Below are 26,112 nucleotides of genomic sequence, written 5' to 3'. Positions count from 1 at the left end.
CAAGATGGCAAGGCGACGCTGGGCCGTCCACGTGCGCGTGTCACGAATGTGTCTCGTCGACCTGACGCCCCAAATTAGCACTTGTGAAAATGGCCCCAACGTTCCGCGACGACATTCGCAACGTCGGGGGGCGCGATCGCATCTATGACGAGAAGGTCAACCACCAGCTCAAGCTCATGAGCATCAACCCCGCGGCGGGTACACACCTTATCCCTTCCGTCGTCGGTAGAGGCTAAAGCGGGCTATAGGCAGCACGACGACGCGACCACCGCTCTCACCCCTCGCGCGTCTCCGTGCGCCACGTGCGTCTTTGAATAGTCTCACCATCTACATAGGGACCCAACGCCGCCCCTTGCCGCCGCGCAATACGACACCGACCGCCTTGTAGACACCCCCTTGCATGAAAAGTCTGGCAATACGTTCTGATAGCGCAAAACGACTGAGTCGGAATCGCAAGTCCCAAGAACGCCACGAGACGCGGGAACACCTTCAGAACATCCACTTTATGATGAAGAAGATCTTACGCTACGACGCAGTAGCTGCCATCGTTGCATCTCCAAACTAGCTACACGATTTTGCCCTCGTAGAAGAAGCCCGTGGTTGCAGCGAGCCCGCGGCCCCCCAAGGCGCCCGACGAACTCGCCCTCGTGTGGCGCAATGGCTTTAGTCTGCCCGTACGATCCTCCCAGCAGCCGACGCGGTGGCAACAAATGGTATATTTAGGACTCGGTGGCCCCCGCCGTCGTCATGGAGGCCCAGCGCCGTCTCCATGTTACCAAGCAGTAGGGTGGCGCGTCGATGGAAAGGCACGACGTTACCCGTAGAGTGCACATTGAGCCAACACACGTCAATGTCGGCGTCATCGCCCAGTCCCCGCGCCCCCAGTCGAGCCCTGGTATGCGGTCGTCGAGCCACCTCCACCTCGTAGCGCGCAATGGTGTCGCGCGCCCGATGATGCTCATGCAATGAACTAGCTCGTCCCTGCGCTGCAAGCCTACATGACCCGCCATCAACTGCATGTGCTGGGGCTCTTCGGAACGGAGAATGCCAGCGGCGACGGTGCTGTGAGCGCGTACAACCTGCGACAAGTACTCTTCGGCTTGGGGCTTGGCTGGTCCCAAACCGATGTCCGAGAGCGATCGTCTCGTTGCGTCCATCGATCTCACGCGCATCTTGTAGATCACCGTGCTCATCCGCGCCTTGGATCCTGCCGAGGAAGGTCGTATTTTACCAGCGACGATGGAGGCGCTTTTGCGTCGCTTTCGTCGACCGATCCCAGAGGCGACGCCGCCCAGCACGCATCGCCAGCAGTGCGGCTTCGCGGATAGCACGACGCGTGCTCATGTGCATACCTGTAGGGGTAGCTCGTCGGCGTCCTTGCTTGGTCGGCGCTTTTTAATGCCCACGCCGCCGCCGCGCCTGCCGTCGTCATAAGGAGTTCATGTCGTCGCCCGACTTGCAAACAAACTAAATACAAAGTCGACGTGTTGAATTATTGCATTTAGCCGGACGCCGTGGCTTGGCTCGCTTGCAGAAAGTTGGTCAGGACAGAAACGATGGTCGCGGCGTCCGGGCGCACGGACGCCTCCTTGTCCCAGCAGCTGGTGATGAGGTCCTTGAGCGGCTACGTTGTCGAGGTTGTATGTGTACAAGACGCAAGGATGCGCTACCGTCGGGATGTTGGCCGACATGGTCGGTCGCTTGTTTTCTTGGATGACGGCCATGGCGACAAGTGCCGCCGGCGTGTCTGCGAACGGGACCGACGCCTCGCAGATCTCCCACATGACGATGCCAAAGCTGTAAATGTCGGCGCTCACAGAGTACGTCTGCGACACAATAACCTCGCTACAATCCATTGTTGAGTGCTCGAACCGCTGGCAACACGCATCGTACGGGGCCATCCACTGGTACGTGCCGCAACAGCGCGTCATAAATTCGTTCTCGAGCGCTACCTTGGCGATGCCAAAGTCTATGTACGCTGAGATCCAAGAAAGGGCGGGAAGCACGTGCCTGCGAGCTTGACCCGCCCTTCGTCCGTGATGAGGAGGTTCCTACGAGGGGATACAGGATTAAAAAACACGGCATGCTACGCAGAGTGTCGTACAGAGACTTGAGGTCGCGGTGCACAATGTTGAACGAATGCAGAAATTGGAGGCCGCGCGCCACGTCCATCTAGTGTACGCGTGCAGTATCTTGACGACGATGTTGTTGCTCGCACGATCATCTGCAGCCGCTTTTGCCACGTGTTGGGGAACGGTGGAATTTTCTTGGTCGGGTCTTGGGACCCGTTGATTTGCTCGCTACGGAGCGCCATTCGGAGACGCCGATGCCAAGAGACGACGTACAAGAGCGAGAACGGAAGGTACTCAAAGATGATACTACGCGGCGTCGTGCACACGGCGAGCAGCAGTACGATGCACGGGTGGCACCCGAGGTGCGTCATCATGGTCACTTCATGCTTGAACTCCTTGTTGACTTGTTCGGCGTTCAGCGACGAAAACCTACTCGATGCCCTCTTTTCTATCAATGTATCAAGAGCGCGGCACTACTTTTTAATGGCCACTTCAGTGCCCCGCCACATGGCCTTGTACACCTTGCAGCTACACCTCGCGGTCAATTGCCCGTGTCCGTTGCGATCGCCGCAACGTGTACCTGGAGCCGACACCGATGCATTTCTCCAGTTTGACGTCCTGTGGTTCTGGTGAGTCGTGGAAAGGTCTCACGACTTGCGCACCTCGATTTTGATTTCTCGCAACGTTGTCTCGTCGGTCTTGGGTGCGGGCGCCTTGGCAGCTACCGCGGCTTCGGACTTGGCGACAGTCGCTTCGTCGCTCTTGCCTACGCCGCCATCATCCTTGACAACAAGCCAGCATTGACCAGCACGTACTGTCAACGTGGAGCACTAGCGTCTCGGGAAAGTGTGAGAGCGCGGCGCGCAGCTCCTACACGATCGCTGCAGCCAAGCGGAGCCAGTAGTACCTCGTCCGACGAGAGCAAGCACTTGTCGCCGTCGCTACGACGACCTCGTCGATAAGAAATGATGGGGCCATGGATCTACCTGTCGTGGTACAAAAGCGTCAGGGTCGTGCTCGACGGGATCTGGAAGAGGCGGCGGATCGACTCCTGAAGCTGCGCAAAGCTCAGACTTCGGTCGAAAGCAAACCGGCGCGCCTCTCCGTTCCACTTGCACTTGATATAACACTCGTTGCTGCGATACCCGTTCTCGAACGACGGGGTCCGCGGCGACAACGTGCTTCCGCGCGGACTCAGTCGACCTGGTGGCGCATGCGGCAGGTCGAGCAGATCTTGCGTCGGCACGGCGCGAGCGTCCAGCAGCGGCGCCGGCAGGCTCGACGGCGGTGGGCTGTGTCGTTTCTGCGACGTGTGCGGAGACTGCGTCGGGCGTTCGGCCGTGCCGAACGGGTTGGTCTTCTTCTGCTCGGGCGGTGCATATAGGTCGGGGAAGAGGAGGAGATCTGCATTGGCAGGTGCCGCCTCCTTGGACGAATGCTCTAGCCACGGACCGTGAGACCGTGGTGGGACCATAGCAGCATGCCTACCTTTGTGTAGCTCGGTTGGCGGCGTTCGCGTCGAGTGTTCCGGCCCCATGTGCAGCGGAAACACCTTTTGCTGCTCGGCGATGAAGCTCGTCGTGGGAATCTTATCGGGCGCCTCGAGCGCTTTGCAGAGGTCTTCGGCAAAGTTGACGAGCGAGTAGTCGGTCGGCCATCCATTCTGGAGCCATGGTAGAACAAAGGTCGCGCCTTGCTTGAGCTCCACCGGTACATTCTACACAGCGGTGGTCAGTAGAAATCGCGCGGCGCGTCGACAACGTACTTCACCGCCCGTGACACACGAGATGTCGGGCGACTGCGCAGGGTACGCCTTTGGTATCCGCACCGCGATGCTAAACTTGCCGCGGTCCATCGACATCGACGAGAGCGACATGTTAGCAATCGACGTCGTCATGGCCGAGATGGGCCAGCCCTACACCGCCGTATCGTCGTCTTGTCCTGCCACGTCATATATTTTGAGCATGCACGCACCTCTTGGTACTCCTTTGTGAGCACTTGGAGCTGCAAGCACACGGCGTAGTCCGACTCTGGCATCGCCTTGGCGAAGTCGACCCTACCATGCGCCATGAGCGCGGCCATGGACATGTCGGCGCATGCGCACTTGTTGATGCGTGGCACGAGCTTCTGCTGCTTGCGGTTCTGGGCAAAGTGCAGGAAATCATTGATGTCCTGCTGCAGCGCCTAGAGCCGGCGATGAGCCTTCGTCGGCGGCAGCAGCTACCAGAGGCAGGTCGTCCAGCCCCTGCGTCTTGCCCACGATGGACCCCGACGGCTTCCACATCGACGCCGACTGCTGAGCTCGAAACTACCGCTGCCACAAGATCCGGAAACCGTTTCGTATCCGGCGCCCGCGTAACCGGAAGATCTCGATTCCGCCATGCCCCCGAAGAAGCCGGCGCCGGCGAGCGCCGCCAAGCCCCGCGACGACGAGGGAAGCTGCCCCGTCATGACGGCCAGCGAGCGCGAGGTAGATGGCGCTGCATGAGGACGAGGGGCTCATGCATGGAGCAGCGGCTGCCCCCGCGGAACGTCCCCGAGAACGTCCACGCGCTCGCGACCCTTCTCGACGTGCCCAAGGTCGGCTTCCTCGAGTGGACCGACAACCTCGGTACGTCGGGCTCCATGCGCTGCGAGCTCCATGGTCATGACGTGTAGAGATGGAGAACTGGTACTCGCCGGCGAACCTGTATGAAGACCCGATGGGTCTACCGCCGTTGCCTCCCCACATTGATGTACGTCGACCTCGGATGGATGCTCCATGAGCTCATGCATGCGTAGACGTCGTCTTTGGTCTGGAAGCGACCGTCGCAGTACTTGCCTCCATTGCCCGAGCCGCCCAAGCAGGTGGCCAAGGCCGCCGCCTCGGACCCGAAATCCAGCGGCAAAAAGTCGGCGCAGGCCAAGAAAGTCGACGACAAGGTCTTGCTTGACGATGCCAAAGTCCCTCGCTACTGCTACGTGCGCTCACGCCATTCTGCACCAGCCTCATGAAGCTTCTTTAGGTGCTCTACGACCCGCTTCTGGACGTGACGCTGGCCAAGCCAGGGGACGTGTCGGGCACATCGACCCCCGCAGGCTTTCGCGCCGAGCGCGAGTGGAAAAATGACTTTCAGCGACTTTGGAGTGCGGAGCAAGCGCACGATATCAGTCGGTGCGAACCGGTGGACGATCGAGCTGGCGCTAAAGGCCGTGGCTAGCTGGGAAGCGGAAGAAGCACGCATCGTGGCCGACCACGAGCTGCGCGAGCGCCTCTCGATGGATTACGAAGAGAACTGGCAAATCAAGTACCTCAAGGTGCTCGCCGTGCAAAAACAAGCCGCCGACGCCGACTTGAACGACGACGACATCATGGACGACGGCGACGACGGCGATGCCGCCGTGTTTGAAGCTTCGGCCTCTCCGTCACCCATGTCGATCGTCGATCTCTTTGGTTGGTAGCTCCTTGCGACGTCATCGATGGGTACCATCCATACACATACGTAGGACCACCCCCGAGCATGGACATTGAACCCAACCGCGCGGTGCGACCTATCGTACCCGAAGGCGAGTACGTCGACCCGCCTCTTGCATCGTGCTGTCGCGTCATCAACAACCTCATGGATCGTCTTGTGGCCAACCAGCCGTATTACTGGGAACACATTTACCCGCAAACAGTCGTTGGTGGGAGAAAGTTGCCTGTGGCCAACCCCGGCGGGAAGTACCTCGTCAAGCTCTACGTCCTTGGAAAGTGGCGGCGTATTGAAGTCGACGACCGCCTTCCTCTCGATAAGAACGGCAAGGTCCTAGTTCTCAGCAGTACACTTTCCACCGAGATTTGGCCATCTCTCCTTGCCAAGGCGATTTACAAGGTCTTTGCGTGGCTCGGTCACCTCTCAAATATGAACAGCCCGGCCACGACGACGTTCTCCCTCGGCTTTATTCTCAACACGCTCACAACGTGGAAGTCGCGCCCGTACGTGACGCTCTCGGATGCCAAGGCCCAAGAGGAACTCGCCAAAGTATGTATTACTCCATGCTCTACCACCCAATTCGGACGCTTCTACACACCGTTGTCGTAGGTGACACCATTGCTCGATGCAGCCTTGAACGTCGAGGTGCAACCCTCGCTCAGTCTGTCGGTGCGCCCGGATTCCGACGAATTGTGGTTCAACTTGCTTTTGGGATAGAACGTGGTGCTGCTTTGCCCGTTGGCGCCGGTAATGACGCGCAGCTTCAACGCCGTGTGTGGCGAAGCGTTCGTTTTGGCGAGTATTCGATGGATCCACCCGTCGTACTCGGTCTACATCTACTCGTCGCGGCTCGACGCAGCTCCGGACGAGACCATGGGGTTCACGCCCGAGACACTCGAGTACCACAAAATGACGTCCATGATTCTACACACGATACCGACGCACACGCTGCAACTCGTGCAGGAATGGTGTGGCACACATCGCTCCGTATATAGCCACCAAAGTGCTTACATGTCGTGTTACATTAGGCGACAAGTCGTATCACCGACTGACGTGACCGTGTCTACATGGACGCCGTTTCCGCACGACTTGCCCCACTTTCTCATTGTCAACGTGCCTGGCGATGTGGTCGCAACGACGCTGTACGTGACACTGCAGACGGCACCGGTCGTTGACCCGTCGGTCACGGACCGGGGTTTGCTGCTCTTGGAAGACCCACAACTGAGCGTGTCCAAGCGCGACGACTGCAACAGAACAGTTCCGTTCTTCAAGCCGTTTGTCTCGTTGCCCTTTGACGTCCACGGGCCGGGTGCACACGTCTTTCGATTGTACCCGCAAAATCTGGGCGCCGGGTACAGCCTCGAGATTGAAAGCGACGTTGCCATCGCCCTCCAGAGCATGCCCGAGTGTGTCACGACGACATGCAGCATGCACACCGAGGTCTTTAATGGCGAGTACATTGCGATGCCCGCGAACGCATGGCACATTGTGCACAAGTCGACGATCACTGTCGCGCCCAGCACATCCACCCATCGCCGGCTTATCGTTCACGTGCATCTCATGGACGAAGCGGCCGGTGCGTTCTTCCACTTGCACATTGTCAACAACACGACGCGAGACGTGACCCGATACCATTTGCTCGAGGCGCACATCGACCTGGGCGACGATGCGCAGGCGTACACGATCTTGCTCGAGTGCTTCGCCAAGCGCGCCGTGCCACCGGCCAAGTATACGATCTTGGTGGCGTCTGACGGACCGCTATCGAGTGGGCCTCTCGTAAACGCACCCCTCGCGCTCTCGATGTTTGCCGGTGTTTACACGCCCAACAAGTACCACACCCTCTTTCGCGACGTGTTCGTACTGCACGGCGCCGACGAGGCGAAAAAGGGCGCCGCGCGGATCGCTGTGGATGCGTGCTTTAAACTGTGCACGTCGGTGTCGAATGCTGCGCTCAAGCTTGAAATCTTCGATGCTGCGTCGGGTGCATCGCTAGCAAAGGCATGCGACTACGACTGCGTGCAGCTCATGCAGCTCCCGCCGCATGCCGACGGGTACATTGTCGAAGGTAGTTTTGACACGGCAAAGTGGCTCGCTCCTGACGAGCTCCAGTCCGTCAAGCCATTCGTGGACCTTGGCAAGGCGCCCGAGCCAACGGCCTCAAACACGGCACGCTGGTCCCTCGAAGTGTTTGCATCGGGCCCCGCGTCTCTCACACCCGACTGCACGATGCTCAACAAGCACGCAGCGATTCGGTTTGGGTGGGAGCAAGCCGAGCGCGGGCGCGAGGTCCGTGGCGTAATCAGTCGTCTCTTGTACCTCGGGAAGCAAGACGAGGCGATCGCAAAGATGAACGAAGCCGAGTATACGCCCGAGCAGCAAAAGCAAATGCTTGGGCGCTACGAGATCACGAGTACCAGCTCCGTCGAAGTCATCCCTTCGTCCGGCCACGATCGATTCTTGACGCGCGAAGAGTGGATGGCCGAGGCCGCGGCTCGCCAAGTCGAGATCGAGTTGCTCCGTGCCCAAGTCGAGGGTGGCATCAAGGCACGAGCGGAGGCTAGTGTGCAGCGCAAGGCCGAGATCGATGCAATGAAGAAGGACATTGTGGACTTGCGCCAAGCATGGCTTGTCGAACGAGAACGGCTCTGGAACCAACGCGAGGCGCTGCGTAAAGAGCAGCCCAATCCAACGCCCGTGGCCAACTTCCCATAGTCGACGACCATACAATTTACATTCTTGTACAAATTCAGAGGTCGGTTATTCGTTCAAGAGGTCGTGCATCTTTTCCAGCAGCTCCTTGGACTCCCCGTGGAGATCGCTCTCACATTCGTGGAGAAGCGCTATCGAGTGGTCCATGACGCGAAGCGTTTGCAAGCCGGTGTACCGCGGAGGGGTTTCTTGCACTTGTCGATGAAGCCAGCGTCGTGCGGCTCGAGCGTCCAGTCGAGCGGTCCCCAGCTCGCGGCGGCAAGCTCCTTCTCTAGGTTGCTGATCTCGGGGGCATCCAGCAGCGCAGACACGTGAGCTCGACCAATCTACGGACGCCAGTTCAAAGGATGCGATCGAAGGGTCGCGCGGTGTACGTGACGTAGGGCGAGGGCTTCCCCGTCGAGGAATTCCAGCTTTGGGAAAGCTTGCTGGAGTGTCCCGTGGTACGCCTCGTCGTTGTCTGCTGTATCGCTAGTTGAGCTGTAATTCCTCAACGCATTTGTTCGTACCGCTTAAACTGCCTTTGGCGACTGCACGCGATCGCACAAAGAGGCGGCGCAGCTGCGGAACTTTTTTTGGAGGGCTGCCCAGTCCACATTATGCGTGAGTGGATTGCCCTAACACGATATGATTTCAATGGGCTTGCGGCAACGATCTGTGGCAACGTCAAGACGTAGCTCTTCGAGTTCGGGCAGCAGCGGAAAAGGCTCTACGATCCATGTGACGACGCTTTCGCCTGCAAAGCAAATAACCGATCGACGAGAGGGCGTTCTGGGAGAGGTCGAGGCTGCGGAGAGTCGAGAGCGATGGAAGCCCCCGAACGCTCGAAATCTAAAACACTGAGATCCACGCTGTCCATCGCAGCGATAGACCTGGTTTTGTGACAAGTTGAGCTCGACGAGCGCCGAACAGCCTGCGAGGTTGCTGATCGTACTAAGGCCAGCTTTGGCGAGGTTGAGGCGCTGCACACACGCGACATCAAAGTGGTTGCTCCGACGCTTGATCAAGTCTTCCGTGATCTCCATGAGCGTTTCAATTGACAACGAATTGTCGAGTGCACTAAACTAGGTTCCTGGGGAGTGGGCTAGTAGGAAACCTCTTTATGAGGCGAGGTAAAGCAGGAAGAGGTGGTGCCGCGAACTCTTCCTGCTTTACACGCGGTAGTAGCTTCCACCGCCTCTATCGTGCTCAATGTCGTTGTCATGGACGTTGAGGGCACGAAGTACGTTGACAATGACATTGAGCACAATGAAGGCGGTACCGCGTCTGCTTTGCAACGCCCACGCCGGCGGTTGCGGCCCACAACTTCAACCGCTGTCATGGACGTGTCCATGACAGCCACCCAGAGTGCTGCCCCCACACCGTCGTTCGACCGCGTCGCTTCAAGGTCGTTCGGTTGCTCCATGGTAGCCAATTGCAATCTGTGCTTGACGATCGCCACGTTTCATTTATTTTTTTCGAAGCGAAAGGGCGGCAAGCGTGGCAAAGGGCTCTTGCGTGGTTGGTCGTCGCACCGTTGGTTGACCGTACGACCGTTGGCGCCTCGTCCTACGACGCAACCAGAAGCAAACAAGCAGCCATCTCAACGACGCAACGACACACGGAATCGCTGTTCCTCTTGTGAACGACAAACGTCTCCTAGTCCTATGAGATATGAATGACCTCTGGGATTACAACCGCAAGAAGGAGAGTGCGGTTGAAGTCGTGGGCCGCAACCGCCGGCGTGGGCGTTGCGAAGCAGATGCGGTATTAACTTGCCTTACAAAGACGTTTCCTACCAGCCCACTCCGCAGGACCTAGTTTTAGTTTTTCCGAGTGCACTCGACAATTGGTTCCAAATTGAAACACTCGTGGGGATCACGAAAGATTTGATCAAGCGTCGGAGCCTATTCCGACGCGTGGTTGGGTCGACTCCGTCCATAAAATATCTGTCCCTCGGCCTTTTCAAACATGTAGTAGCAGACTCGTACCGGTCGCTTAAACATACTACTACCACGTATATATATGAATGTACGGGGCGTCGGACTAGGTACACGATGGGTTCTCGCACCCCAGCACAATGTTGATGTTGCCGTGCTGACTGCGAATGTAAATGTCGCCTCGGTAGTTGCAACTCGTGCCGCAATTGATAAAGCCATTGGCTTCCCTCGGGTCTTGCGCCTATATAATGGTTCAAGCACGGCCCAGGGAATAAGCTCGCTGTACTGGCAGTGCGGTAACCGTATCGTAAGAAAAGTTGCTTTTCTGCACCGTGATCGAGCCAAACTCGGACCGCGCATAGTAGAAACCCACGAACGATGTGCTCTAGCACAACATTCATCAACTGCCATCCTCGCCGTGCGCCCATCGCACCTGGAGATGCAGGTAAATGTCGCCCGAGTTGGACTCGATGTGCACGTAGCCGTCGACGGCGGTATTGTGCATCCGCACAGCGCCGCCGATCGTGACGACATCGATGCGACCGGGGAAGATCCCGTTGTCCTAGGTCCACGTTGGGCTCTAGCCTTGCGAGATCGCAGGGTACCGTGGCCGTCAATGCTTCGGTTTGAATGCCCCCCGAGGTGGACTGGAGTTCGATGCGATCGGTCGTGACGTCACTTAAGAGAAGCGAGCCCGATTGCGTCGAGAGCGTCATCGAGCTGTAGCCGCGCGTCACTTGCCTACGCCGTGTGAGGCTTTTTGTGGATGACGACAACTCGTACGAGGTGACTTGGGCGACGACGATGGGGCTGGCGTCCGTGGTGATCACGAGCGGGCTGTCGGTCAACGACGAGTTGAACAACGACACACTGCCGAGCGTTGACGCCAACATCGTGTTTTGCCGGCCGCCACTTGCACCTACGGAACGTGCGTCATCGTTAAAACAATTTTCTGTGGCACAAAAGGTACCCGTCGCGTTGACGTAGATCGTGCTGATATTGAGCTCGCCCGAGTTCGATCGCATCGCCAGCGCTTGCGTGCCAAGGAATGCACCGACAACGTTGACGTTGGCCTGGTCCGTTGACACATTGATACCAACGAGCATTGTGGAGGAAATGTCCTGTTTCCCATGGGCTTGAACTCTGCCGTATCAACTTGATGGGTTACCTCGGAGGGCGAGAGGAGGTTGATGTTTACTTCGGCCATGGACGACGTCAGCTGCAGCAAGGGTGCGGCCGTCGTATTCGGCAACACCAATTCAAGCACCGCCAGCTACGGGAACCATCGAGAGGCGTGTGGAGCATGCGCGTCTACCTGACACGACGTGTCGACGCCGAGAAAGTACGAGCTGCTCAAGGGCGACGCGGCAAAGGCGCTCGTCTTCTTGTTGGATGTCGCCACTCTTGTAAACGTCGCCGTCGCCAAGTACTTTGTCTACGCACAACAGCAATTCTGTCAATACCAGTCTGCGCGTCAAGCAGCTTCAACGCTAATGGCATTTTGCTGGCACGTGACGTGGCCGACCGAGCCGTTGCTGCCTTGCGACACGACGAGGGCGCCCGCGCTAAACGAATGCGAGAGCGCGACGGTGGTCGCGTTCGGGTCGAGTGGCAGAGTCGTTGCGTTCTGCGCTCTGCTGAGCCGCGCGCACTGCGTCGCAAAGACGACCGTGAGCGTCATGAGCACCGTGATGATGAGGAACGTCAGCATCGCCAACGCGCACGAGAGGCGCATGAAGAGCCGCTGCGACTTTTTCGAGGCCTTAAACAAGCGGTGCCACTACATACATATATAGATTCGGTGTGCAGATTCGCTGACGACAACGTACGTCGCGGCGGGCCACAAACTCGGGGTGCAGATTCGGGTCGAGCTGACAGCGCTTGTCTTGGGCGTGGCGGCGCTTGACGACGTGCGTGATGTCGTTGAGCGTGATGGCCGAGAGCGCTTGCAGCATGAGGAATGCGCCCGAGACGATCGCCATGTAGGCGACGCCGCGCAAGTTGCGCTACGCGACTCGTTGTGACCTCCAAGGACCTCGGGGGTTGTACCTGCACAAAGAGCAAAAACTGGCCTTGGTCGTACCGCGCTTGCAGCGTCGGTGGTAAGACGACGCGGATCGTGGGCCACGCTTCGACGATGCTGCGCTCGATGCTGGTCGTGACCGCGAGCGACGCAATCGCACTCGCCAGCAGAAAGATCGCGAGGATGAACGCAAACCAGCTAAACGTATTGAGGAGCCGTCGGTACTCGAACGCCGAGCCAATAAAGGCCATGAGCGCCAACACCAGCACGAGGATGCCGCAGAGAAACGTAAAGATGCCTGCGCACATAGAGGCCATGACGAGACCGCCGCGTGGAGATAGGGACACAGACCTGTAAAGGGCGACGACGCGAGGGTGCGCGACGAGATGATGTACTGACCGCCCGCCACGAGGATGAACGAGAACGGAATCATGCCCATCCCAAAGGCCTGTGCATCGGCGAGTCAGAAAATGCATCGCGGTCGAGAAAGCACCTGTAAAAACGTGACGGCCGACCGCTACAACCGAGAGGGGCGCATGAAACCTTTGACAAGAGACGGAAGCCTACCTTTTCGCCAAGAGCAAAGTGCAGCTTCCGCACCACGTACGCCGACGTGACGGCGACGCAGAGAAGGACAACGCCCGTGGCAATCAAGTAGGCGCGTTCGCGGCTCACTTTCTACAAGAAGAAATCGAATCCTGCAATCGTCAAGACGCGGTCGTACATCGGCGAGCGTCTGCTGGAAGAGCACGCTCTGCGCATAGAGGCCGTCCGTGTAGCCTGCGAGCTCGGGCGCGACGAAGGGAAGGTACAAGATGGCCATCCCACCCGTGCAAATGACGCCATAGCAGGCAGCGATGCTAAAGAGCATGGCCAGCACGAGCGACGGCGTCGTCTTGACCATGCCCTAGACACAAGCATGGTGCATGCTCGTAGTATCCATGGGCGTACCAAGGCGGCGCCTAGCACCGAGAGCACGCAGAGTGCGCCTGATAGCGCGAAGAGCGTCGAGAAGACTTCGGAGCGCTGCGCAAAGACAAAGCTCATGGGCGCGCCCGCGAGCGAGAGGCCAAAGTTAACGATGCACGCGCGCTGGACGCCGGGCGTCGCCGTCGAGATGCGAGGCAGCGTCGTCTGGCGCATGAGCATGCGCACGTTCGTCGGTAGCTTTCCCATGCCAACCCGAATCTGCCACTTTGCACTGTGAAAAGGTGCGAAACCGATCGGGACCCCGGGGTACGGCCCACTACTCACGCGAAACGTTGGACAGCGTTCTGTCCCACCTTGTCGTCTCCTGACGTGCAACCAGAGGTGCATACTAGCTAGGATGTGCCCCTGGGAGCAGCCCTCTTCGCCGTCGCCTCAAGACCTACTAGAAGCGTGTACCTACATCTGTCGGAGGATCGAGTGCTTCCTCGCAGGTGGCAGCGCATTCATCGACTGTCTCGGTGGCAGAAAGGGGAGAAAGAGATCTCCTATGTCGCAGCGATGTGCTGTGTCCTACGGCGAATCGATATGCCCCGGGGCACGGCAGGGCAGCCTTTGGCGATAACCGCCATTGCCGGATGTGGGACTTTGACGCGAACGTGACGGTGCTGGCGACCACCTTCTCACTGGGCCTCGCTTTCTTCCTCGTCGGATTTGCGTGCGCGTACCGAGCGACGCGTCGCAAGCATGCGACCGAGAATGTCAACCAAGTGCCCGACGTGACGCTCATAAAGTACTGCACCAAAGTGCTGCGCGTGCTCTGCCTCGGCGTCCTCGGCTGCCAATTCGCGCTCTTCGCCCACGCCACGTCGGTCCCGAGCACGGCCCTCAACGTGCCGCTCTTCGACAGCTTGCACCGTCCGCTGCTCGGCGCGCTCTGCACTGCGTTTGGCTTTTCGACCAATTTTCACCCGAGCGTCCGGCATCTGTTTTTGGTGGCGATGCTGTCGCTGGTCACGTGCGATACCATCTCGGAGGTGCACTACCTCTCGATTGCCGAGTGCGCGGCGAAAGGCCAGCTCTGCTCGCCGATCCCGGTCACGTCGGAGAAGCTGCTGCGGCTCGTGCTGCGGGACCTTGTAAGCATCGTTTTGGAGCTCTGGGCGGCGCTCCAAGTCGCATACCTCTGCCTCGCGATCGGGTGCTGCTCGTCACGCTATTCGGCACGCCAGCTCTCGATTAGCAATCCATACTCCAACGTCCGCGATCTGCTCGTCAAGTACCACCCCGAGCTCAAGCTAAAGCCCATGCGGCTGCACGAGCTGAATCGGCGGCAAGACGACGTCGCCGTCTGCGTCCGAGCAACGCATCTCGAGCATGAGAAAAGCCTCGCAAAGCGGCAAGCCGGTCGCGAGGCGCCAGAGGTCAAACAAACTATGGCGCCGCCTTAGCGCCACCGCAACGTGCGAAGGAAGGACCGACCTGTGCGCTCGCTTGGCGGTGTCTTTGCTGCGGTACAGCGTTGTTTGCTGCCATAAAATGCACTCGACATGGACCTCGTACTTGGCCTAATATATCTCCATGCTCAGCAGGAGATGAGGAATGAATCGACGTGTACGACCTTGAGGTATCGCTCAATGTCTTCGACTGTCAGGAGCCGGGGTGTTACCGTGCACGGTATCACCAGTATGCGCCTACATCTGCATGTAGAGAGACTTGAGACTTACATCCCGTGTGCCTACCACAAGGTCATTTGCTCGGGGCATATGCGGAGTGCGACGCCGCGCGTCGGTTCGTGGGCGATAGAGGTAAGCTGAATCGGTGCCGCAGGACGCACAAAGCGAAGCAGAGAAGTGTGCGGGGCATATACAACTTCGCGCACCGCGTTGGCCTTTTGCAGCACCAGTTTGAGGATCTCGATCGTCGCGATACCGGCGACCACGGACGAGGTCGAGACGACGTGGGGAGAGACGCCGCAGAGTCCTTTGCTCGTGTAAAAGTCGATCGGAGCAACGTCGTACGCGTCTGCGACGGCATTGCACCAGCGCTGTACAAAGGCGACGTGCAAACTCGCGTCATCGGCCTACACACCGCACTTGCCATTGTCTGTTCCAGTGACGACAACCCACCGCCTGGAGAGAAGGAACCATCAACCGACCCAGCATGTACTGCACGTCGCTCAGAGACGGGTGCTGAGCATCAGCGCCTTGGTTGTTGTTGTATGCGTTGGCCGGAGGTGTCCACGAAGTGGCTGCGACGTCTTCTAGCGTGACTAAAAGGGCGTCGGTGAGTAGCAAATTGGACGGTGGAGGCTACAAGCAAGCTGAACACTGCGCGCCAAGAGAACGGCGGTCACGTGTAGCAACGCAAGGTGGGAACGTTGGGTCGCATCAAACACGGTGCTGGTTTCGACAAACAGAATCTATCACTGCGGTGAGATATCGTTAAAGGAAGCACGACACACCTGCAAAAGCCTAAAGGCCTGATCCAGACACGACGTGGGTGTGGATCCGAGGCGCTGGAGATGCACGAATGTGGCCAGGGTCCTCTGTAGCCAGTTGGCGTCGTATCGCAGCAGCTTGTTCTGGGTACGGTCGCGACAGTATGTCTGCACATCAAGTAAATTGGACCCAAAGTGGCGCGCGATGATGCCTTGGGCAAACACGGCGATACGCTCCACCTCAAAGGCGCGTCCGTGCTTGAGCCCCACGTCGTTCTCGATCGAAACATTGTGGAAGCGACCTCGCAGCGCAGCCACTTGGTCGAGCACGTGCAAGGGTGAAGTCGGGTCCACGTCACGAGCAATCCAGCGCTCCGTAACCTCGGGAACGCACGCCGTGATGCTGCCTTGCCACGCATCGGCCGTCGCGAGGAGAAAGGGCTTCTTGTACACGAAGCTCTGCTCGTCGAGGTACTTGGCCACCTAGAGTTGAAGAGCCGGCAATGAGCATCTTATATCTATGGACGACGGCGTATGGTTGCGCACCAGCGCGCTCGATGCGGTGCACACGAGTACATCGAACGACGACCAGAACGCTGCATCAAAGGCGGCGTCGAGGTGCTACATGCGTCCGTTTGCGCTTCTTTGAATGCAGTCCGAGGTGTTTCTTACCGCCGGGTCGAGATGCATCGCGAGCACTTTGCAGTCGCTCGCAAGTGCCGTCTTGACACACGCCGCTTTCTTGGAGCCCACGTCCTTGCTCGCAACAATCGCGTGGGTTGCGAGGTCGACAACCTGTACAAGTAACTTGAAGCGCCGTTCTCGGTCTCAAACACACCTGAACGAGTGCGCCATCAACAAGAACGCCATTGGCCAAGTTGGTGCCGCCAACATTAAGCAAGACCAAGTTCTATGGCATATTCGTAAGTTGGAGGACGACATGTGTACTACCTTGGCGATCTCGGAGCCAAGAGCACCGCAGCCGACAAGAGCAATACGCGCGTTTTGTAGCTTCGCCAAGGCGGTTTGTCCGTAGAGGGCGCGAACGTGGCACTCGTGGTGACGGTGATGGTCGAGGAAGACAGTTTCCTTTGTGAGCTCGGCGCGGTGCGGCAGCGCATGCGTGGCATCCCAGTTCCATACTTGCGTCAACGGAACTCCGAAGCCTACACGATGCAGTCAAGGATGCCGCGATCACCGCAAAAGTACCGCTCCATTTGATGGCTTCGCGCGCTGCGACGCCCGCGACGGTCGTGCTAAGCGGTACAAACTCGGTGCTTGCGCAGCGCGCCAGCTCCAAGATGCTTGCATCGCTCGGTGACACTGTGGGGACAGCGCACTGCCCTTTCTCGCTCTATACGCTTGCAATCGACGCGGCACGTCGAAACAGCGATGCCTACCGCCGCGATGAAGGCCCTCGTGCACTTTACGACTTGGTTGGCGTGCTCTGGGTTGTTGGCTTCGGGCCAATGGCCGTGGATGTGAGCGTACGTGTAGAGGCCGTGAAGCACGCAGTGCACGAGCATGCTTCGATCTACGGCAATCCAAACGCGCGTGCACACGACACGTGGAGGCTGGTACCCGTGTCTTTGGAGCTCGTGTAGTAGGGACACTCGACGAGCGTTGGGTTGAGAATCGACTCACGGTAGCTTTTCTACGGGCCATGGGGCATATGTCCGAGAGATTTCCTCGTGACATGATGCCTGTACGTGCGCGAGTCGACGCATGCCACGGACGCGCCGCAGCTTGAGCCGAGGCAGCGTACTCAAGTGAGATATCGTTCGACCTCGTCCAGCGTCAATGTAGAAATGGGAAGGCGATGCGATGCGAGTGATGCAGCACTGCTCGGCGTGCGGCCACGGTAAGGCACTTGCATCTTCTTTTGAGCAGAACGAGAACGCGACCACGTCGCCCCCTTGCAATCGCTGCCCTTGTCGTCAGCCACGTCAATGACGCACATGACTGCCTACCTGCTCGACGACGTCTTCCCGCACAGTCACAAGGCCCGTGCTTGTATCAAGACACACCACAGTAAACTCCAAGCTGTCGTCTTCCCACGCCTAAAGGATGCAACGCCATGATCGCGTCATCCATGGTCGATCAAGATGACGACTTCGTGGGCCGGTCCAAAGTCAACGAAGAGGGATGCGAGGACGCCTCGGCTCTCGAGGACGATCGTGCCAATGGGAGGGTCTTGGGCCCGGCAAAACTCGTTGAGACCGACGATTTCCTCGCGCGAGAGGCCGCCGCTAGTGAAGAGGACGAGCTAGAACGGAAGGGCGTGGGCAGAGGTCCCCTCTCGTGCATCTCCAAGTACATGGTAGTGGACGAGGAGGTCCGGCGTCAAGACGCCCGAGAGCGTCCGTAGCGTCGCACAGGGGCTCTTGGCGCTCGCCGCCTCCTTGATGACCACCGACTTCTTCTGCCCGACGTGGCTGGGCCCATACCACGTCTAGTAGATCGCGCAATGAGCGCTGCCGAAGCTCATGGTCGTACGCTCGTCGGTAGGTCGTCGTCCATGACGAGCGCGTCGTCGTAGAGCGTAAGGTCGCGGATGCCATGTAGCACGAGGTTCTTGACTACATCATCGAGCATGCGCATCTCCATGTCGGAGGTGTCGACGTACCGAGCTCGACGCCGACGCCCCGGAGTCCGACGACGAGCACATGCATGCTCGTGATCGTCTGCATCCTGCATCATCGCTCCATGGTCTTCCTCGCCCATGCATGACCCTCCATGCTCCTACCAGCTGGGCCCATATGCCACGAGCGACCGCGCGAAGAATTCGTTGGCCGTCGCCATGCGGCGCCGCTTCACGGGTCGGGATCCGTACTTTACTGAGCTTTTCAACATCGCACTTAATTGGAAAAGATCAGATAATGGTCAGATAATGGCTGCTTTTGCACGTGCATTTCTGTTCCGTACCCACCGGCAGCGTCATGGCATCTTGCAACTCGGTAACCTGGGACGTACGTCTGCTTGAGGCAGCATGAGCGCTCTCTACTAGTACCAGCGAGGTGCAAGCTTTTCTTGCTCATTGAGACTCGAGGCAAAAAAGCAGCAACAATCTGACCTATTCTATATTAGCCAATCAAACGCGGGGATTGCCGTGCGTTTTCCAGAACTGAGCATGTTGACCAGCAATTTTGAACGCGATACGCAGGAGCAAGATGGACTCGGACTCGGATGACGACTTTGCCGTCTTTGGCATGGATGCTAGCGCCATGGCCAACGTCGTCGACGACGACTCGCTCACGGACGCCGAGCTTCTCCAGAAGGCCGAGGTCGCGATCCTCGAGACGAACGCGACCTCGATCGAGCCGCTGCTCGCGCAAGCCGCATCCGAGCGCACGCGCGCACTCCTCGACATGGCCTTGCTCCTCGCCAAGGGCCAGTACGCCGACGTACTTCGCTTGCAGCCGGTCCAGGACCTCTTTTCGCAGCTCCAGCAGTCGGATGCGCGCAAGCAGGCGTCGTCGCATGCATGCACGTACATTGCCCAGGCGCTCGAAGTGCGCTTCGCCGCTTCCGACGACAAGCTCTCGCTTGGCTACACGGTGCTATTCGCCGCGATCGCGCTCCTCGACTTGTTCGTGCAGCTCAACTACACGGGTCCGGCCATTGAAGACGAGAAGCTCGCGGACCTCTATGCGCTCTGCCACGTGCTCCTCCCGGCGCACGAAAGCCAAGTGACCAAGATTCGTCTTCACACGAACGCGATTGTGTCGCTCCAGGTCGATGGCGAGTCGCCCTTTAGCATCTGCGAGCACCCGTACTTTCTCGAGCTGGCGCGCTGCCTCCTCCACTACCTCGGTCTCCAGTCGTTCGTCAACTGGTCGCACCCGGAGGCGATCGACCGCATCAACACGTTTACGCCCATGGACCAGCTTTCGCGCCAGCCGCGCACGTTGAACGGGTTCCAGCGCCCGATTTCCACCGACGTCATGGTCGGCCTGCGGTCCATGGTGTCGCACCATTGGTGGTGCGGCCGCGCACTCGTTGCGCACCAGCGCCTCCTCATTACAAAGTCGCCGAGCAACACGCTCTGGGCCGAGACGCAGCTCTGCTTTTCGTTTGCGCTCTCGTCGTTCCACGTGGCCAACTGCTCGTCGCCGTACCTTCCGGCCCGCGCCGAGCTCGAGTGGGGCCTCGCGCAGCACTATTTCGAGGTCAAGAACAAGGGCCGCGCCGACTTCAGCCGTGCGCTGCAGACCACGGGTCTCCAGGTTCAGCTCTCGGGCTCGATGGGGAAGCGCACCAAGTTTCAAGTCAAAGAAGTCGCTCAAATGGTGCTGCTCGCCAAGTCGCGCGTCGCCAACACACAGACAAGCTCCGAGTTTGCAGCCGCGACGGCCCAAACCACGCACGTCGACTTTGGTGGGCTCAGCACGGGCGCGTCGGAAGATAATGATGATGACGAACTCTCGGCCGAAGACAAGCTCGTCGCAGATGGCGAGGCCGCGTACCGAACCATCACGCGCGATCAAGCCGACCCGGACAACATTCTGCTCGAGAAGATTGCGTTCACCGACACGATCGACAACTCGAATTTGCAAGTCGTCGACCAAACCATCTTGCTGGCGCTCTGCCTCGACGTCAAGAACTCGAATGCGAACGACGGCCTCACGCGCGAGCAGATGATGCCGTATCTCACGCGCGTCCTCGACAACCCCAACAACTGGATGGTCTACTCGACGGGTCTGCTCGAGCGTGCGTGGCTCGAGTGCGAGACGATGCGGTCCCGCGAGCGCGCGGTGCTTCAGATGCAGGCGCTTGTCGACCAGCACACGACGCGCCTCACGATCACGCAGACGTCGCTCAAGATGATCCAGGACGCAGCTCCCGCGCACGAACGCATGGAACACATCTACTCGCTCGTCTTTCCGCCGCGGTATGCGCTCAAGCGGGACCTCGCCGAGCGGTACTTCGGTCTGGGCGTCTACAACAGCGCGCTCGAGATCTTCAAGGAGCTCGAAATGTGGGACGAGATCGTCCAGTGCCACCAGCTACTCGACCAGCCCAAGCGCGCCGAAGCCATGGTGCGCCAGCGCCTCGAGGTCGCGCCGACGCCCTTCATGTGGTGCTCGCTCGGCGACATCACCGACGACGTCGCGCACTACGAGACGTCGTGGAACGTCTCGAACGGCCGCTTCGCCCGCGCCAAGCGCTCGTGGGCGCGCAAGCTCTACGAGCAAGGCGACATCCCGGCCGCGATTGCGCACCTCCAGGACGCGACCAAGGTGCAGCCCATGTTTACGCAAGCATGGTTCTTCCTCGGGTCCCTCGCGATGCGCATGTCGCAGTGGGTCGTCGCGTTCGAGGCCTTCACGCACGCGGTGCAGCTCTCGCCCGACGACGGCGAAGCGTGGGGCAACATTGGCTCGATCCACCTCCGACTGAAGAACTATGGCCAAGCCTTCTCGGCCTTCCAGGAGGCGCTCAAGCAGAAGCGCAACATGTGGCAGATGTGGGAGAACTTCCTCCTCTGCGCCATGGAGTGCGCGCGGTACGGCGACGCCATGTACGCGATGCACATGCTGCTCGACTTGCGGGACAAGCACAAGCGTCCGATCGACCACGAAGTGCTCGCGTGGCTCGTCCAAGCCATTGTCTACCCGACCAAGAGCACAACACATGGCGAGGACGATGGTACGACCGCGGTCGACGACGACTCGGTCGACGCATCCCTCGTCGATGTCGGCTCGATGGCCGTCCTCGATGACGACGACGAGGACAAGATCCCGACGATCGCGCCGCCCGTGTCCGAGTACAACTACACCAAGCAGCTCGGGAAGCTCCTCGGTCGCATTACATCGATTGTGACCAACGACGCCAAGGTGTGGCAGGTCTACGCGCACTTTCAAGACGGCGTCGGACAGCCCCAGAAGGCGCGCGAGTGCCGCTTGAAGGAGTGCCGTGCGCTCCAAAAGGCCGGGTGGGAGACCAATGTCGACGACCTTGTGCCGCTCTGCAAGGCGGCCCTGCGCCTCGCCAACGACTACCTCCAAGACGGCTCCAAAGCCGCCCTGTACGACTGCCGCATGTACCTCAAGACGCTCACGAAGAAGGTCCAAGTGACGTTTGCCGACTTGCCCGAAGTAGTTGAAGTGGCCGCGATGCTGCAGGACATTGAAGCCCGCGAAGCGGCGGCGCCGTAATTCAAGAAATCCTTTAAGTTGGCCAATGGGGTCTATGGGCCACAATTTTGCGCTTGAGTTTCCATGTCGTGAACCCGCAGGCAAAATCAACGGGACACGCTATCCGACCCTGCCGATCTTTCCACGGCAGAGACTGTGCAGTCGATGATACTTGGAACTACGACAGCCCAGTGCATCTGTGGCTTGCTACGGAAAGAGATGGGCACAGTCGCCGCCGTCACCACGGCAACACGTGGGTTTGTTGCAGCCTCGTTGGCACACGTTGTCTTGCCAACTAAAGTTGGAGCACGACTCGGCGCAGACAGGTGCGCACCCGATCACCGCCTTTTCGCTCAAGCAGAATGGCGAGCCATCCAGAAGCAGTCGTCGGCGCTGAACAGCGGTAAAGGCGGTCGCTGGTACGCTTGCGATGGGGTTGTTGCTCAGATCGAGCATCAAGTGCGGCCGTGCTGTAATCAAATCGCTGCCGAGAACCGAAATGTTGTTGTTGGCCATCTCGAGGTGGGTGAGGCGTGGCAGCGTCGAGATCCACGCTCTTGGGAGCGCTCCCAGCCGATTGCTCGATACGTCGAGGCGCTCGAGTGCTGTGAGCTGCGCCATTGCATCGGGTAGAAACGTCAGCGCCGCGTCGGATAAAGAAAGAGACGAGAGGGACTGCCAGTGCGGCAACACATCACTCGGAATGTGCGCTAGGCGATTACCTTGCAGCTCCAGCACTTGGAGGTTGGGGGGCAGAGTGTACACGACGTCGGGAAGCGTCGTCAGATTCGCATACCAAATCTTCAAGCTCAAGAGCGACGGCGGCCACATCGAGCCGTTGAAGCGCCACTCGGAGAGGTTGGAGACTTCAAGAACAAGTCCCGTAAGGTCGCGGAACGGAGTCAAGAGACTGACGTCGACACCGTGCGTTAACGGACACTGCACGATATGCAGCACAAAGACGTGGGGTCCCCAGATATCCGGTGAAACGAGCGCACTCGTGATCGTCTGTGTTTGGAGCGCGATGCAGTTGAGACGAAGGTACCGGCACGAGCATGTGGTCTCAAACCACGGCGCAGTCTCGAGGATGCAGTCCAGAGGGCACGCGACCCGCATCGCATGCGTGTACACCACATTACCGAGCAGCGCGAGGCCGAGCACCATTTGCAGCAAGAAAAAACCACGTTTGGCGCGGCTGTGGCGAAACTCCAACGACTTGCGCACGTCCGTAATGGCTTCGAACGAGTCAGACAAGCTGCGACGCAGGGACCTCAGCCTCGGCGAGCGCACGTACAACGGTCGACGCAATCGTACATGGTTGACGAGCCGCCGGAGGTTGATCCAGCTGGACGCGAAAAGCACCGTGTTGGCGCCAAGCTCCACCGCCGAGCTCGGAAAGAGAAAGCGAAGCAGTGGCAAGTTGCGCGTCATCCACGACAGCGAGTACTCATGGCGCTTGTCGCTGTACATGGTCATTGCAATCGGCATGAGAAACTGGACCTGGGAAATGCCCACGGCGAGGACAAAGCTCACAAAGCTGTTGAGGAAGAGGACGAGGGTCGTCTTCACAAAGAAGCGCGTCGAGAAAAAGAGCCACGGGATCCCGAGGCACCCGGCGCTAATGACGAGCGCGTACGCCGATGCGACTGCAATGTCGACGCAGTAGAGGCTGAGACGGTACGCTTGGAGCACGTGGATCGTTGTCTCGATCGTTTGAAAGACCATGAGGGTGGCGTCGTGCTGCAGCCAGCGCTGCGACCAGTGCGTGGGACGCACCAGCACGACCGAGGGTCCTTGGACCTTCTTGGTCGCTCGCTTCATCGAGTAGAGAAGCGATGCAATCGCAAGCGCATTGAGCGCTGCAAAGGTGCTGTAAATGATCGGGCTCAGCGACTTGCTCAAGTAGAGCTTTCCGAAAATTTCTTCACCGGGCGACGCTTCGAGCATGACCATCGTGCACGTCAAGAGAAACGCCGTCGACACGAGGTGTTTGAGAAAGGCCATGGCCAAGATCGGACGACGAACCAGCCCTTGGAGGCGCACGTCAGCGAGCGTCAGATGATGTATCATCGGCACACTACTCATGTGACCAGCCAATTTTGGGAATGAGTCAGTCAGGATTACCAAAGTCGGTTTCTTCGAGGCGACAAGCAACGGTCGCGCATGGCTTTGGGATGCAAGCAACATGGCTGTTCGGTATTCATCTTTGTTTACTGCCAAATATAGCTTGCTTATAGTCCGTTTCGCGTCAACCCCTGTTCACGGGTTGGCACAGTTGGTTGGTCGCAAGGGAATGAAATTCCCGTGGTCGTCACCGGATTCGACCGCGAGAAAAGGTATGCGTCCATTGCATTACTGGCCGCGGGAGTGCTTGCGTGGTCGTTGGTAGTGTCGGGAGCGTTCGCTCGGCGGTTCTTTCACGAGCCCAAGTCGCATCGTATCCGGACATTGTTATCCGGATGCGATCTTTGCCGAAATGGGATTGGTCGAAATCCCGGCTTGGTTTCACTTCAACGTGGGGCGGCTGTATCCGGATCGCGGAGAGGCCATTTTCGGACCGGTGGCAAGATGGCCAAGAAGGCGAACAAGGGCAAGAAGGCCGGCGTGACGACCGCGCCGTCGTCGCCCGTCAAGAAGGCGGCGCCAAAGTGCTCGAGCTACCCGTCGACGCCCGTCTCGACGTCCAAGACGTCGGCCTCGTCGCCCTTGGCCTCGGACATCCCCGACGAGGTGCACCCGGTCGACGACTTGAGCATGGAGACTTTGGCGCCCAAGATTGAACGCCGGCTCTCGGCACGCCCAGGCGCTGCGGACTTGGATCAGCAGAATATCATTCATACGCTGAACATGGCGCCGCAGATCCAAGCGTCGGCCAAGCTGCTCGAGCGCAATCTAAGTGCCAACTCGGTCAACCACTTACTCGAGAAACGTCGGTCGCTCCACGAGCTAGCGGATCAAGGCCTTGTGACGAACAGCTCCAAGGTAGCGCCGACGCTTCAGGCCAAAAGCGACCAGCTCAAGCGGCAGCTCACGGCCGACAAGCTGCACAAGCAAATCAACCGCCGGCCGTCCCAGAAAGAGCTCACGGAACAAGGCGTGCTGGACGACGGTACAATGCACCCACGTCCCTCACATCATCGACATCTCCATGATGGAGCCTACGCGTAGGTCAAGTGGCCCCAAGCTTGCTTGCGACCGCCAAGAAGCTCGAGCGCGCAATGATCGAGAACCAAGTCGGTCACCTCCTCGAGACGCGTCCGGGCATGCAGGACATGTTGTCGCAAAACATTTGCCCCGGTTGGATGATCTCTCGACATCTTCGATGCGATCGGCATTGCGTGTAGAGCCGCCGCAGGTCGCCAATGCGATCCAAGGCGTGATGCACTCGCTGGAGCGCAACCTCAAGGCCGACCAGCTCTCGCGCAAGCTGCGCACGCGCCGGTCGCTCGACGACATCTCGGCTGGACGTACGACCATCGCTTGAGGTCGCGTGGAAGCGCTAAGCGTCGTGTAGAAGCCACCAAGCCGTCGGCGCACGAGCATGCTGTTCGCCGGGCGCGCTACACGCTCGCGCTCAAAGCCGCGTCCCGCATCGCTGCGGACAAGCTCATTTCGCCGACAGAGAAAGGGTGCTTGAAGGACTGCATTCTCTCGGACGACCCGCGCGTCGTCAAGGCCATGGCCGCGTACGAAGCCGACTTGGACGTCGAAGAGATGCTCGACTCGCTGTACCGAATTGCCAAAAACGTGGCACTCGTCTAAGCACTCGTAAGGTGCCCGTCTAAGCACCTCGCCACGCATCACACGTCAAAGGAAGGTTGTGTAAATCCATTGTTGCTTCTGCGACGTACGTAATGTACGAGCCGTGGCGATATGCGTCAGGAGTCGATGAACGCCACGACGATGGGCAAGCAGGAGGAGGCAGGCGTGCATTGAGCATCTTATCGAAAGCAAGGCAGCGATTCCATGTAGTGGCGGACGCTGTGCCGGAAGAGCTTGCACTTGATCGGCTTGGTGCTCTTGGCGTCGTGCACCGGGTTCTTGGTCACGAGCTCGACGTAAAGGTTGCCATAAAGGTGCTGGAGGACGTCTTGGAGGTCGCCCGTGTTGTTGTCGCTCGTCAAAATGAAGCGCAGACCTGACGCGGTCTCCAAGTGGTGGCATGTGTACGTGTCCGTCTTGAACGTCTTGAGCGACTGCGACGACGTCGTCGAGGCCGTCGGTGCCATCTTGCGGAGAAACTCCTTCAACGAGAAGATGAGACCGAACATGAGCCGCTTCTCTTCCTCGGCGTCGCTCAGCGTCATGGCATCACTGCTGCGGTTCCACTCCTCGTAGAGGAGGCAGGCGCCCGCCCGGTTGAAGATGTAGAGGTTGTAGATCATCGTCGTGCTCGGTCGGGCTTCTGGGCTGGCGGAATGGACGGCAATTAC

The 26,112-nt window shown here is 59.0% G+C and overlaps 11 protein-coding genes and 1 pseudogene across 12 annotated transcripts; 5 read left to right on the top strand and 7 right to left on the bottom strand.

The window, feature by feature from the left end:
• Positions 1 to 89: 89 nt before the first annotated feature.
• Positions 90 to 1,364, top strand: SPRG_05919 (hypothetical protein; the record flags this gene model as incomplete). The annotated part of the gene is made up of 9 exons (XM_012344495.1): positions 90 to 198; positions 249 to 293; positions 336 to 384; positions 430 to 535; positions 588 to 674; positions 724 to 782; positions 825 to 924; positions 975 to 1,310; positions 1,359 to 1,364. 9 exons carry the CDS (start codon positions 90 to 92, stop codon positions 1,362 to 1,364), a joined length of 897 nt encoding a protein of 298 aa, XP_012199885.1.
• Positions 1,365 to 1,481: 117 nt separating this feature from the next.
• On the bottom strand, positions 1,482 to 4,369 carry SPRG_05918 (TKL protein kinase). Its single transcript, XM_012344494.1, has 18 exons — positions 4,297 to 4,369; positions 4,177 to 4,256; positions 4,047 to 4,128; positions 3,838 to 3,987; positions 3,561 to 3,789; positions 3,059 to 3,512; positions 2,980 to 3,013; positions 2,888 to 2,942; positions 2,735 to 2,838; positions 2,653 to 2,690; positions 2,550 to 2,600; positions 2,346 to 2,501; positions 2,219 to 2,300; positions 2,105 to 2,172; positions 2,011 to 2,051; positions 1,894 to 1,969; positions 1,671 to 1,845; positions 1,482 to 1,624 (listed from the first exon to the last, which is right to left on the bottom strand). The coding sequence occupies exons 1-18, from the start codon at positions 4,354 to 4,356 to the stop codon at positions 1,502 to 1,504; spliced, it is 2,058 nt and encodes a 685-aa protein (XP_012199884.1). The 5' UTR covers positions 4,357 to 4,369; the 3' UTR covers positions 1,482 to 1,501.
• An 83-nt stretch (positions 4,370 to 4,452) lies between these two features.
• SPRG_05917 (hypothetical protein) lies at positions 4,453 to 8,295 on the top strand (the record flags this gene model as incomplete). The annotated part of the gene is made up of 8 exons (XM_012344493.1): positions 4,453 to 4,542; positions 4,587 to 4,683; positions 4,731 to 4,807; positions 4,854 to 5,033; positions 5,078 to 5,226; positions 5,273 to 5,505; positions 5,559 to 6,073; positions 6,242 to 8,295. The coding sequence occupies 8 exons, from the start codon at positions 4,453 to 4,455 to the stop codon at positions 8,234 to 8,236; spliced, it is 3,336 nt and encodes a 1,111-aa protein (XP_012199883.1). The 3' UTR covers positions 8,237 to 8,295.
• Positions 8,296 to 8,345: 50 nt separating this feature from the next.
• On the bottom strand, positions 8,346 to 9,258 carry SPRG_05916 (hypothetical protein; annotated as a pseudogene; the record flags this gene model as incomplete). Its single annotated transcript has 7 exons — positions 8,346 to 8,364; positions 8,409 to 8,559; positions 8,608 to 8,704; positions 8,780 to 8,850; positions 8,899 to 8,942; positions 8,986 to 9,064; positions 9,106 to 9,258.
• A 944-nt stretch (positions 9,259 to 10,202) lies between these two features.
• SPRG_05915 (hypothetical protein) lies at positions 10,203 to 13,358 on the bottom strand. Its single transcript, XM_012344492.1, has 16 exons — positions 13,127 to 13,358; positions 12,900 to 13,082; positions 12,743 to 12,853; positions 12,669 to 12,692; positions 12,527 to 12,623; positions 12,202 to 12,473; positions 11,982 to 12,158; positions 11,642 to 11,932; positions 11,468 to 11,587; positions 11,321 to 11,425; positions 11,123 to 11,273; positions 10,936 to 11,071; positions 10,758 to 10,893; positions 10,586 to 10,714; positions 10,439 to 10,537; positions 10,203 to 10,393 (listed from the first exon to the last, which is right to left on the bottom strand). The coding sequence occupies exons 1-16, from the start codon at positions 13,349 to 13,351 to the stop codon at positions 10,259 to 10,261; spliced, it is 2,391 nt and encodes a 796-aa protein (XP_012199882.1). The 5' UTR covers positions 13,352 to 13,358; the 3' UTR covers positions 10,203 to 10,258.
• Positions 13,359 to 13,740: 382 nt separating this feature from the next.
• SPRG_05914 (hypothetical protein) lies at positions 13,741 to 14,553 on the top strand (the record flags this gene model as incomplete). The annotated part of the gene is made up of 1 exon (XM_012344491.1): positions 13,741 to 14,553. The coding sequence occupies one exon, from the start codon at positions 13,741 to 13,743 to the stop codon at positions 14,551 to 14,553; it is 813 nt and encodes a 270-aa protein (XP_012199881.1).
• A 287-nt stretch (positions 14,554 to 14,840) lies between these two features.
• On the bottom strand, positions 14,841 to 17,068 carry SPRG_05913 (hypothetical protein; the record flags this gene model as incomplete). The annotated part of the gene is made up of 9 exons (XM_012344490.1): positions 14,841 to 15,185; positions 15,232 to 15,374; positions 15,419 to 15,524; positions 15,567 to 16,025; positions 16,089 to 16,163; positions 16,215 to 16,337; positions 16,494 to 16,708; positions 16,752 to 16,896; positions 16,943 to 17,068. 9 exons carry the CDS (start codon positions 17,066 to 17,068, stop codon positions 14,841 to 14,843), a joined length of 1,737 nt encoding a protein of 578 aa, XP_012199880.1.
• A 673-nt stretch (positions 17,069 to 17,741) lies between these two features.
• SPRG_05912 (hypothetical protein) lies at positions 17,742 to 18,365 on the bottom strand. Its single transcript, XM_012344489.1, has 4 exons — positions 18,289 to 18,365; positions 18,169 to 18,233; positions 18,039 to 18,121; positions 17,742 to 17,994 (listed from the first exon to the last, which is right to left on the bottom strand). The coding sequence occupies exons 1-4, from the start codon at positions 18,342 to 18,344 to the stop codon at positions 17,809 to 17,811; spliced, it is 390 nt and encodes a 129-aa protein (XP_012199879.1). The 5' UTR covers positions 18,345 to 18,365; the 3' UTR covers positions 17,742 to 17,808.
• Positions 18,366 to 18,689: 324 nt separating this feature from the next.
• On the top strand, positions 18,690 to 21,746 carry SPRG_05911 (hypothetical protein). The gene has a single exon (XM_012344488.1). The coding sequence runs from the start codon at positions 18,713 to 18,715 to the stop codon at positions 21,698 to 21,700; it is 2,988 nt and encodes a 995-aa protein (XP_012199878.1). The 5' UTR covers positions 18,690 to 18,712; the 3' UTR covers positions 21,701 to 21,746.
• Positions 21,747 to 21,886: 140 nt separating this feature from the next.
• On the bottom strand, positions 21,887 to 23,683 carry SPRG_05910 (hypothetical protein; the record flags this gene model as incomplete). Its single annotated transcript, XM_012344487.1, has 1 exon — positions 21,887 to 23,683. One exon carries the CDS (start codon positions 23,681 to 23,683, stop codon positions 21,887 to 21,889), a length of 1,797 nt encoding a protein of 598 aa, XP_012199877.1.
• A 564-nt stretch (positions 23,684 to 24,247) lies between these two features.
• SPRG_05909 (hypothetical protein) lies at positions 24,248 to 25,441 on the top strand (the record flags this gene model as incomplete). The annotated part of the gene is made up of 4 exons (XM_012344486.1): positions 24,248 to 24,788; positions 24,848 to 24,976; positions 25,024 to 25,146; positions 25,194 to 25,441. The coding sequence occupies 4 exons, from the start codon at positions 24,248 to 24,250 to the stop codon at positions 25,439 to 25,441; spliced, it is 1,041 nt and encodes a 346-aa protein (XP_012199876.1).
• A 142-nt stretch (positions 25,442 to 25,583) lies between these two features.
• SPRG_05908 (hypothetical protein) lies at positions 25,584 to 26,103 on the bottom strand. The gene has a single exon (XM_012344485.1). The coding sequence runs from the start codon at positions 26,062 to 26,064 to the stop codon at positions 25,621 to 25,623; it is 444 nt and encodes a 147-aa protein (XP_012199875.1). The 5' UTR covers positions 26,065 to 26,103; the 3' UTR covers positions 25,584 to 25,620.
• Between the last annotated feature and the right edge of the window lie 9 nt (positions 26,104 to 26,112).

Source organism: Saprolegnia parasitica (assembly GCF_000151545.1).
Source record: "Saprolegnia parasitica CBS 223.65 unplaced genomic scaffold supercont2.18, whole genome shotgun sequence".
In the NCBI taxonomy this organism is placed as follows: Eukaryota; Oomycota; class Saprolegniomycetes; order Saprolegniales; family Saprolegniaceae; genus Saprolegnia; species Saprolegnia parasitica.
This window is presented reverse-complemented; position numbering and strand designations above follow the sequence as displayed.